This window comes from Rhinopithecus roxellana, chromosome 13 (assembly GCF_007565055.1).
Source record: "Rhinopithecus roxellana isolate Shanxi Qingling chromosome 13, ASM756505v1, whole genome shotgun sequence".
Classification (NCBI taxonomy): Eukaryota; Metazoa; Chordata; class Mammalia; order Primates; family Cercopithecidae; genus Rhinopithecus; species Rhinopithecus roxellana.
In genome coordinates this window covers 45,076,540-45,088,706 of record NC_044561.1, presented here as the reverse complement: position 1 = coordinate 45,088,706, position 12,167 = coordinate 45,076,540, and the positions used below count along the sequence as shown (strand labels likewise).

The 12,167-nt window shown below is 45.4% G+C and overlaps 1 protein-coding gene across 4 annotated transcripts in view; it reads right to left on the bottom strand.

Annotated features, from left to right (window-relative positions):
• Nucleotides 1-1,558: 1,558 nt before the first annotated feature.
• Nucleotides 1,559-12,167, bottom strand: part of PKNOX1 (PBX/knotted 1 homeobox 1) — a 69,800-nt gene continuing 59,191 nt past the window's right edge. For 2 of the 4 annotated variants that reach the window (XM_030914116.1, XM_010383175.2), the window contains exons 10-11: nt 8,853-9,025; nt 4,354-5,186 (exon numbers count right to left, since the gene is read on the bottom strand). In XM_030914116.1, the coding sequence (XP_030769976.1) occupies nt 4,975-5,186; nt 8,853-9,025 (385 nt within the window). In that variant the 3' untranslated portion in view covers nt 4,354-4,974. Of the gene's footprint in view, nt 5,187-8,852; nt 9,026-12,167 lie in introns of all 4 variants that reach the window. The other 2 variants (XM_030914115.1, XM_030914117.1) reach the window with 2 other exon arrangements.

Genomic DNA, 12,167 nt, shown 5'->3' with positions numbered 1-12,167 from the left:
ATATATAATAGAATGGGATGAAAGCTAAAAAAGAGTAGACATTATTTATGACATTCGTATAATTCAGAAAGTGTGAAACACTAAATATTTAATACAAATATTTCTTATTTTCTGGATTTGCTAGACTATTACTCCCTCATCTCTTTACATGGAGAGATAGTCTTATGAGTCATAAACATCACTGTAGAGCTAGAATAAACCTTATAAGCCAGTTCTTTTTTTTTGAGGTAGATTCTCGCTCTGTTGCCCAGGCTGGAGTGCAGTGGCCGGATCTCAGCTCACTGCAAGCTCCGCCTCCAGGGTTCACGCCATTCTCCTGCCTCAGCCTCCCGAGTAGCTGGGACTACAGGCGCCCGCCACCTCTCCTGGCTAGTTTTTTGTATTTTTTAGTAGAGACGGGGTTTCACCGTGTTAGCCAGGATGGTCTCGAGCTCCTGACCTCGTCATCCGCCCGCCTCGGCCTCCCAAAGTGCTGGGATTACAGGCTTGAGCCACCGCGCCCGGCCTTTTTTTTTTTTTTTTTTTTTTTTGAGACGGAGTCTCGCTCTGTCGCCCAGGCTGGAGTGCAGTGGCCGGATCTTAGCTCACTGAAAGCTCCGCCTCCCGGGTTCACGCCATTCTCCTGCCTCAGCCTCCCGAGCAGCTGGGACTACAGGTGCCCGCCACCGCACCCGGCTAGTTTTTTGTATTTTTTTTTTTTTTTTTTTTTTTTTTAGTAGACACGGGGTTTCACTGTATTAACAAGGATGGTCTCGATTTCCTGACCTCATGATCTGCCCGTCTCGGCCTCCCAAAGTGCTGGGATTACAGGCTTGAGCCACCGCGCCCGGCCCAGTTCTTCCTTTTCACAAAGGAAGCCCTGGAAGTCTAGAGACACCGGGGCTGCCTGAGACCCCACACTAATCAAGCTCACGTCCGTCCTCTCACCTCCGACCTGAGGGAGCTGGAGACACAACACAGTGCGTCGGTTTTCTGTAAATCAATGAAAAACATTTCCTGAAAAAATACAGTCAGCTGTCACTACTAATCACCAACAAGACGCACAATTTTGGATGTGGTTTTTAAAATACTTAAGTCTGCTGACTTTAGCCTCTAAGCATGAACAGTTGTTGGGTTATAACACTTTGGATAACAAAGACTAAAAACCCTCTGAAATTGTTTCAAGGTACCTTTTAAACCTTCAGGAACTTTGTCATGAAAATTTATAATATGAACTATGAAAGAGATCATGTTACCTTACTGATGAGTCATTATCTTCTTGTAACTATCAGAATAATTAGATTTATAGAAAACTATAATAAAAACATAAAAGCTACCTGTTTCCATTTTCTGCCTGGACAGCCAATGAATGAACAAAGTAAGGAATTGAAGAAAAGATTCTTGGACATGTGAATGGACCTGAATAGTCCGATGCAGTGTGGTCCTCGTTTCCCAATATGCAGGGGTCACTACAGACCCTACATGTCACCAGAAAACATGAAAACGCTCTCAATGTTTTACCTAAAATGGAAAAGCAGCTTTCGGTGACATGAGCTTTATAAAATAAAACATTCATAAAGCAAGTTTCTATTTTTAATTTTTTTGCTTTGATAAATCAATTGCTTCACAAAAATCCTTTTTAAAGACAACAATCCAAGAAAACATATTGTTACAGTATTCACATTTCAAAGATTGTCAGTTTCAAAGACCGAACATAACTAGAACGAAAGAAGATTGCTGAGTTCTTTCTGTCTCTAAGTGCCAGGAATGGGCTTTCGCAGGGGGCAGAACCCCAGCTGGGCACCCTGCTTCCTCACACAGGCAGGAGACGGATCACTCGCAGGTCACACAGACACAACTCCCGGAGCCCTTAGCCACGAGGGTTTCCTTTGCCTACTGGATAAACACTTCCACTCATCTATCTGGAATCAAAGCGCAAAGGCCAAGCTAGGCCCTCAGCAGGAGCGTGCAGGAACCCAGCACAGCCAGCCCTGCCACTCCTCAACAGGTGCAGGGCAGGAACAACAGCAACATGCTCAATTTGGGTCTCAAGACACATTCAAAGGGAGCCTTCATAGGGAAAAATTCAACAAGTATAAAACTGGGATCGAATCTGATCATTTAAAATGAAATCTTAAAGGGGTCACACTTTTACAGATCCACTGTCCGAGGGCTGGGGAACAGGTGTTTTAAGGTGCCAACTGACCTCAAACATGCTGGGCAGTGATTTTACAAACTGAAACGGCTTGCCATGTAGAAGCTAGTTAAAAGCACCCAGTGGAGAGAGGTTAAAGGAAACTCAGGCTATGTCCATAAGCACCCTCTCTCTAAATGATCTTTATCCGATTCCTCTGAATTTAGTAAGAATTTAGGAAAGTTGAAAGTTTTCAGCTGGAGAGAATGCACACTGTACCATTCAGCATGGGTGTTTAACTCAGGCCAGAGCTTCCAGTGCCACCGAGGTTCACGCAGTGCCCTCTTTTTATAGATGGGGTCTCACTGTGTTGCCCAAGATGGAGTGCAGTGGCTATTCACAGGTGTAAGCACAGTGCATTGCAGCCTCAAACTCCTGGCACATGCCATCCTCTGCCTCAGACTCCCGAGTAGCTGGAACGAAAGGCACGCTCTACTGCACTGGGCAAGGGCAGTGCTCTTAAATTCAATCCACTGCTCAGTGAATGTGATTTCTAGTGGGGGAAAGAAACAGTGACCTATACATGAGTCTACATTCTGTGAATGGCTTCCACTAATCTACACTAAAGAGCAGGCAGCCCAAGAGACGGAGAGTGGTGAGGGAAGGAGGAAGGGCCGGCTGGCTTTCATGGGTGCTTATTTTAAGAAGTCCAACAAAGTTGGAACTTAGGTTAAAATGATCTTGTAGACTTGACTTAAAATATGAGAAAACAGTTCACAAACGAGGAATGCAATGGTGGCTTCATTCTTGGCCAGGCACGGTGGCTCACGCCTGTAATCCCAGCACTTTAGGAGGCTGAGGCAGGTGGATCACCTGAGGTCGGGAGTTTGAGACCAGACTGACCAACATGGAGAAACCCATCTCTATTAAAAATACAAAATTAGCCAGGCATGGTGGTGCATGTCTGTAATCCTAGCAACTTGGGAGGCTGAGGAAGGAGAATCATTTGAACCAGGGAGGTAGAGGTTGCAGTGAGCTGAGATCGCACCATTGCACTCCAGCCTGGGCAACAACAGCAAAACTCTGTCCCCAAAAAAAACAATGTCATTCTCTCCCTAAAAGAGCTGATAATCAAGTCTTTCAGTTAAAGCTCCTGAAAGATTTTAAAATACATTTCTCTATGTTTCCCGCTGACTTCTAAGTTATCTAGAAGTACTCCCCTATGATTAACTTCAATTAATATATTCTTCTGGGAAAAATCAGTTCCAGAAAAAACACTTCACTCGCTTAAAATGTCCCTTGGCTTACAACCAATCATTACTGTTGAATCTCAAGAATCAAAGACATTCCCGACCCTATAAACAAACGAACTTGGGCCATACCATTTCAGATGGTATAAAGACATTCTGTATGAAACACTGTGGCCTGTTTTCTGAGAAAAAGCACCACTCCTAAGTAAACAAATGAAAACAAATCAAAACCGAAGAAAACAGAACCCAGCCCACTCTTTCAGTTCATCTTGTTACCAGGAAACAGAAGTCCTACAGTTATTCCAGATCTCATACGGCCAAGTGAGCAGGAGGGCTCCGGAAAGTCAAAAGCAACAACGTACAACAAGAGAACACTGACACCAGGAGACCAGCCACAAATGCAAACGTGGGAGCCAACCCGTGGGGGCTGCTGCTGCGCCCTCGCCAGACCAACTCGCCGCTGGGACTCCAGGGATGTCGGCTAGTTAAGTAATCATGTCTGAATATCTGCTGTTTGCCCTAGCTCTGAGCCAATGGGGGTAGAGCACATTTGATATTAGTTTATAATAAACATTCTGTGCATAACATATTTTGAATTTAAAACTTCTAAAACAATACACAGCTAACATGGTAAAGCAACCATGCAACTGTGGTCAGATTTAAATTAGACTGGAGTATGTATGGTAAGAGCTCCTAACGGATCACTGGCTACCATTTCGCTTCACTTACCTGAAGTCCTATTTAGCAAATGCCTTTCGATACATGTTTAGATCAAGTGTAAAATGCAATCCGAGCATTACATATCAACAAAAATTTGCAGATATCAAAATTTCATTAAATAGCTGTTTCTTTTATAGTAGTAAGTGCTCATCACTACCCTGGGAGAGCAAAGAACCATGGAACAGTAGCTAACTTTGGGCAGGTTCATTAAATTTGGTCAATTCAGAACATTCCAAATTGAAATATTAATAGCAAGCATGTATTGTTTCTTTCTCTAGAAATTTTATCCTCAATATAGTCATCATCCAATTCATAACGAATTTATAAAAATAGCTTTTTTATCCAATAATTCCAGCAAGGTAAAAATAGGAGTTTCTTTTTATATATAGCAAATGAAACAGGCTCACTGAACATGAGGGGACTTAGGCTTGCTAAGCTTGCCATCCATCCACTCACGATGAAACCACACTCAGTCTAGGCGTGTGCCGTTGTCACCACACACTGGCAGTTTCGGGTGCAGCAGCTTCTTTCAAATCCATGGGCCACACAAATAAGCCAGCCCACTGAGATCTGCTGGAACCACAGAACTAAGTGAAAACTGCATCACGGTTTAGAAAATGGCAGCGCTATTTCTTAATCTAATTAGGGATTCAAGGTGGGGAGGGAGTGGTGTGTCATTCCTCACAATCTAGCGTTAAACCTTTAAAAATACACACACACACACACACACTCTTGAAAGAAGTCGCTGCACCGGCAAAGACGCGCTTTAAGCTTACTATGAAATACAAAAGTGCACTCTTCTATATCTACATATAAAACATATTAGAAATAAAACTGTGTAAAATGTTTGCTGTGCAAACTCTAAAAAGTCAGGTGCGTCTGCTCCTGCCCCTACTGTAGGGAGTCACTGTTCTCCAAGACAAGCCCGCTGATGTGGGCAGGGGCCAGGGCACCTGCGTCCTCCTCTGTGCTGTCCACAGACTCGTCCTCACTCTGCCCTGCCATCATGACCTGCTGCACCGCCAGGGTGGCCCCGTCCGAGGACAGAGACTGAAGGCTGTCCACGTTCATGTTCACGGGAGTGGTGATGGTGACAACAGCTCCTGCGGCAGGATGAAGGTGTGTCATTATTTAAATTAGTACTCGCAGAAAAACACTTTATTACTCAATTGGGTACTGTTTGCTTGTTTGACCTAAAGTTAAAAAAAAAAAAAACCTATATATGTTTAGGGAATGTTCAACAGGGATTTAAGAAACTGTTTCTGGGCCGGGCGTGGTGGCTCATGCCTGTAATCCCAGCACTTTGGGAGGACGAGGCGGGCGGATCACGAGGTCAGGAGATCGAGACCATCCTGGCTAACACGGTGAAACCCCGTCTCTACTAAAAATACAAAAATGAACTGCGCGTGGTGGAGGGCACCTGCAGTCCCAGCTACTCAGGAGACTGAGGCAGGAGAATGGCGTGAACCCGGGAGGCAGAGCTCACAGTGAGCGGAGATCACACCACTGCACTCCAGCCTGGGCAACAGGGCGAGACTCCTCCTCAAAAAAAAAAAACAACCAAAAAAGAAACTCCTTCTGAAATCAGCCTCAGGCCACGCTTAGCTAATAAGGCCTCGGCCTAAGAACAACCTCAGTGGAGATCAGGACTACACAGAACACAGATTCATGGAGCAAAAAGTACTGTAGTAACAAAAAACCCAAAAACACAGAAGAAAGACACAAGAAGAATATAGTGGAGAAACAAAGTAAAAAGGAGAATACAGAAAGAGGAAGATTCGTGTGAAAGAAGAGAAACCTTGTCACATGCCAGTGCCTGTTGTAAAACCTAACAGCAGAAGATGGAAACGGCCCAAATATCCACGAACAAGGCCCAAATTAAAAACACTCAGCAATGGAAAGGACAGGCACAGTGGCTCACAACTGTAATCCCAGCACTGTGGGAGGCCAAGGAGGGATGATCCCTTGAGCCCAGGAGTTCCAGACCAGCCGGCCTGGACAACATAGGCAGACCCTATCTCTACAAAAAATTTAAAAATTAGCTGGGCATGGTGGTGCATGCCTGTAGTCCTAGCTATTCAGGAGGCTGAGGCGGGAGGATCACTTGAGCCCAGGAGGTTCAGGCTGCAGTGAACCAAGCTTGCCCCACTGCACTCCAACCTGGGTGACAGAGCAAGACCCTGTCTCAAAAAAATAAAACAAAATTGAACAATGGAATGCTATGGTGCTACTAAACAATACAGTGGACCAACATTTACTCATCTGTAAAACTCTGCAAGATGTATTAATAAGTAATGAAAGAAAGTAGAGACAGTGTTATGTGATATGCTAACATCTGGGTAAAATTTTAAGAGGCCCAGGAGCAGGGGCTCACGCCTGTAATCCCAGCACTTTGGGAGGCCAAGGTGGGCGGATCATGAGGTCAGGAGTTTGAGACCAGCCTGGCCAATATGGTGAAACCCTGTCTCTACGAAAAATACAAAAATTAGCTGGGTGTAGTGGTGTGTGCCTGTAGTCCCAGCTACTCGGGAGGCTGATGCAGGAGAATTGCTTGAACCCAGGAAGCGGAAGGCGCAGTGAGCTGAGATTGCACCACTGCACTCCAGCCTGGCGACAGACAGAAACTCTGTCCAAAAAACAAAAAATTTAAAAGAGATACACTTTCATTCATTCATATCTGTGCATACAATATCATATTGTGTATGCACTGGAGCTTGTACAGGAAACTGGTAACAATGGTTGTCCCTGGAGAAGTAGAAGCCAGGATGGAAGAGAGATTTACTTTTCACTGAACATTGTTTGAATGTCTTTCCTCAATAGATAGGTATTGCCTTTTCTAACAGAGGGAGACAGAGAAAGAGGGAGAAACAGAATAACTTTCTAGCTGTACATTCTTTAAACAGAAGACCACCACACATCCAAACCTAAAGAATGCAGTCACAGCAGTACTTGAGGACGCTCTGGTTTAAATGCATATAACACAACTCAAGAAAGGCTAAATGGAAACAAAATAAGTGTGATTCACAGCCCATCCTAACCCGGGGGCCAGCACCCCCCACGCAAAGTCACCTGCGCATTCAGGGGAGAACCCATCAGCACCTGCCACAGGGAACTGACTTGAGGTCGCGGGAAGAACCGTCTGAAAAGACCACAGAGAACAGAGCCCAGCGCTCACACAGGTAGCCTGGAAAACTCATTGTCTTCAGGCACTGGATGGAGAACTCAGGAAGGTCTGGCCTCAGCTGGGATAATCTGCACTAGCCTGAGCACTGCTGGGGACCACCCACAAGGATCACACTGCTCCCAAGTGACCTAACTGCACTTCAGAGCAAAGCTCAAGAAGACTTACGGGAATACAAAAACATCCAGCACCTCAAAAGGCCAAATTCCCAATGCCTGGCATCCAGTGAGATGACTAGGCATGAAAGAGGCAGGAAAACCTGTCATAAGGAGGAAAATCAATCAGCTGAAACTGACCCAGAGCTGACAGATGTTAGAATTCGCAGAGAAGGACATCAAAACAGTGGTGGCAACTGTATTCTGTGTGTTCAAAACTTAAGTAGGCTCATGAAAGACAGGAAAGACTCAAACAGAACTTCTGGAGACATGAAAACTACAAGGTCTAAGATGAAAACCACACTGGATGGGATGGGTGTAAGATGAAGCCGTACAGAAGGAAAGATGAGTGCAGCAGAAGGAGAGTCACAGAAATCACCCAAAATTAAACACAGAGAATCTAACAAACTGGAAAGAACATCAGGAACTGTGTGAAACTTTTCACCACCTAATACACAGGCACTGAAGTCCCTAAAAAGGGCTGCAGGAGGAAGGTCAGAAAATATGGTTGAAGAAATAATGGCCCCAAACTTTCCTAACTGAATAAGGTTCTATCGCTGCCATAAAAAAAAGAAGAGGAAATACCACCATTTACATATACTTAAAAACCCACGCACACAGGCCGGGCGCGGTGGCTCATGCCTGTAATCCCAGCACTTTGGGAGGCCAAGGCAGGCGGATCACGAGGTCAGGAGACCGAGACCATCCTGGCCAACATGGTGAAACCCCGCCTCTACTAAAATACAAAAAATTAGCCAGGCGTGGTGGTGGGCACCTATAGTCCCAGCTACTCGGGAGGCTGAGGTAGGAGAATGGCGGGAACCTGGTAGGCAGAGGTTGCAGTGAGCAGAGATCGCGCCACTCAACTCCAGCCTGGGCGACAGAGTGAGACTCCGTCTCAAAAAAAAAAAAAAAAAAAACACATGCACACAAAACCATCAAAAATATGAAGAGATCACACGAACAGACAGATACCTATAAAACACATCAGAATGACTGCCTGTGTCAGGGGGGAGGGCAGAGGCCACAGGGAATAAGCAAAAACAAGAGCAGGGCATGGAGGATGAAGAGAAAGAAGACACATGGTGAGAACGGGGTAAGTCCCTCCTCCGCACCTGGAGTCGGAGGGAAAAGGAGAGTAAACACAGAAGGAAAGGAGAAGATCCACTGTCCATGACTGTGTCTTGGAGGCAGAATTAATGATTTCATATTTCTATCATGTGTTTTACATTCTCTACTACTAACTCTCACTGAGAGCTCCCATGCACCCAGAATGCAGCTTCCTCATGTTTTAGTTGCAGAGAAAGAGAACCACATGTACTTTCGTTCACCGCATGACCTGAGGCTCACAGCTAACAGGCCCGATCCAGGCCTCTTGTTCATAATCCCCACCCCACGGTCCACCATGTCTGGCCTTGGCCAGCCACCCGTACCTTCTGACATGGTGAGCTCGCTCGGCGGTGGCTGTGCGACTCCTGATGCAATAGAGTCAGGCCAAAACCTCTGAACTGGCCGGTTCTGAGCTGTCTTTTTCTTTGTTTTGGGGGTCTCTGAACAACTTGAATCCAACATTGGCTGAAGAATTCGTCTTCTGGCATTGATGAACCTGGGGACGACAAAGAGAAGCTTCCATGAAAACAGACTTCGTAAAGACCCTATATAGGATTAAAAAATCCCAGCAAACACGCTGCTCTATGAACCATGCTACAAAGAATAACTCACGTTCTCCACTATAAGAACTACTTAAGAGGACTCAACACTATTCTAAATTATCTAAATGCCCAGAAACACAGAGCCTGTTGTTTTAAAAATCATGTAAATAAGGACCAACTTGTCCATGGCACTTTTTTTTTTTTTTTGCCTTAACTCCTTTAGTGTGTGTTTGTGAACTAGATACTCCTAACAACATAGATGATACTCTTGAATTTGTGAATCTGACACTATTTTCCCTAAGGAAGAAAAATGTTAAAGAAGCAAGACTTTCTGTAGTGTCATCATGCCTGAGACAACCAGGCAGTCTGCACTCGTCTGGACGTCACCAGATCACCAACGTGGCAGAGCCTCTGGGTGGCAACATGTCTGAGCCATCAGGGAATGGGACTGCCACCTCCTCGTTTCACCACAAAGCACAATCTAAGGCAAGAGCTGCATCTTTTCAAAAACTATTCCCAATGATGAGCTGTTTCTTAGATGACTGAAGGCGTAAGTCATCCAGTGGCCCTAGACATGTGGCTAGCACGGCACATATTCACCAGCAGTGATGAAATCCCCAACAGACGTTAGCAGCTCTGTCAAACTAGGAACTCACACCTGTGATAAGACGCCACAGAGAACGAGACCAGCAACAATCACAGGTTGGCAAGGCAGGCTGGACACTGTTTTGGTGTTTTTGAGATGGAGTCTCTCCCTGTTGCACAGGCTGGAGTGCAGTGGCACGATCTCAGCTCACTGCAACCTCCGCCTCCCGGGTTCAAGTGATTCTCCTGCCTCAGCCTCCCGAGTAGCTGGGACTACAGGCGCACACCACCACGCCTAGCTAATTTTTGTACTTTTAGTAGACAGGCGGTTTCACCATGTTGGCCAGGATGGTCTCGATCTCTTGACCTTGTGATCTGCCCGCCTTGGTCTCCCAAAGTGCTGGGATTACAGGCGTGAGCCACCGCATCCGGCCCAACAGTCACAGGTTGGCAAGGCAGGGTAGACATTGTTTCATATCAAATGAGTATGACAGCAATCTCAAAACACATGAAGATTAAGGGCTGCTGTCTTTAGTTCTCATTCTCATGCTCTGAGCTGTTGCCTTTAAATCTGAGAAAGTGCAAGGAGACTTAAACTCCCAGGCCGGCTCTTCCTCCTGCAGTGACTGGAGGACAAAGATAGCGGCCCAGACATGCGTTCTGGTGCACCTGCCACCCTATGCCACCGACTGGGCCACTTTGCTACAAAAGAAGCTGCAATGGAAAGAAACGGAAAGAAAAACAACATCCGTCCCATGAAAGTGCCTGTGAAACCAGAACCCGTCCAGATTCACGCATTACCCCAACCTAATGCAGAAGCGACAATACCAACCATGCTTAAGGCCTCATTTCTGTCTTCTTTGTTCAGTAACATGAGTGATAAAGTAGTTGACCTCCTGCTAAGAGTCACATATTGCTCATCTAGTAAAAGCCAGACTTCTCGGTCTGGATAGCTGAGTAGCCACGTTCACAGTATCAGGGAAATAAAAGCATTACTTTTAGACTCAGATTCTACTCTGGTGTGTCACTGTGACAACTTCTCTCTTTTTTTAGTGCCCCCCTCTGCAAAACAACAGAACTAGAACTGGATCAGCTCTAACGTTGCTTAATTTTAAAAGTCCAAGGTTTTAAAATAGCTACAATCATATTAGGACACGGTCTAATAATAATGAGGCAGATCGGATCCCACCATGCCTCATTTAGAGGAACCTGGTGATCCCTGCAGCACAAGCTCCGTGGCTACCCACAACCCCAGCAAGACCTGGGAGGGAAGGCCCCGCTGCTATTAGAATGTGTTGGGGTTTTTTTTTTTTTTTTGAGATGGAGTCTCACCCTGTCGCCCAGGCTGGAGTGCAGTGGTGCGATCTTGGCTCACTGCAACCTCTGCCTCCCAGTTTCAAGCCATTCTCCTACCTCAGCCTCCTGAGTAGCTGGGATTACAGGTGCATGCCACCACACCCAGCTAATTTTTCTATTTTTGGTAGAGACAGGGTTTCACCATGTTGGTCAGGCTGGTCTCGAATTCCTTACCTCATGATATGCCTGCCTTGGCCTCCCAAAGTGCTGGGATTATAGGTGTGAGCCACTGCACCTGGCCTGTAATGTGTTTTTATTTATTTTTATTTATTTATTTATTTTGAGATGGAGTCTCGCTCTGTCGCCTAGGTTGGAGTGCAGTGGCGCGATCTCGGTTTACTGCAAGCTCCACCTCCCGGGTTCACGCCATTCTCCTGCCTCAGCCTCGCAAGTAGCTGGGACTACAGGCACCCGTCACCATGCCCGGCTAATTTTTTGTATTTTTAATAGAGACGGGGTTTCACTGTGTTAGCCAGGATGGTCTCGATCTCCTGACCTCATGATCCGCCCTTGGCCTCCCAAAGTGCTGGGATTACAGGCGTGAGCCACCACGCCCAGCCTGTAATGTGTTTTTAAATCCTTCTTATTCAAGACTGCTACCAGCAGAGGCATGAGCTAATGATGAGTGTGTACATTTCACTCCAGGATGTAATGTTTGTAAATAGAAAAGAAAAGAAAGTCACAAAAAGTAAAAATAGCTACAAATATTAAAGAGTTCAGAAATTTAGAATTTTTAGAAGTTATATTATTAAACTGTTATTAATACTAAAAATTAAAAGTTGATACTAAACCTAGATAAGACAATTTGTTAATGCAACATAGTAGCAAGTCAGGGAACACCGGAAATCATGAATGAAGGAAAGCGGGAGGGTGCTGAGCAGTGACTGGGCACCAGCACATCCAGAGAAGCATCCCTCCCACTTCAGCCCACCCACCACGGGTGTGCCCCAGCCAAAGCATGTGGTTTCCACACAGACTCCAGGAAAATAACCAAGAACACAAGCAGTAGATAACAACCATCACAGCAACAACATAGCAGAATCTTTAAATTTTTGTTAATATTCTATTTAAAAGATTTAACAGGAAATAACGCAAACAGTATAGTCTGTTGTGACTACCCAAATCTAAAAGAATGGCAAGAATGCAGGATCATGG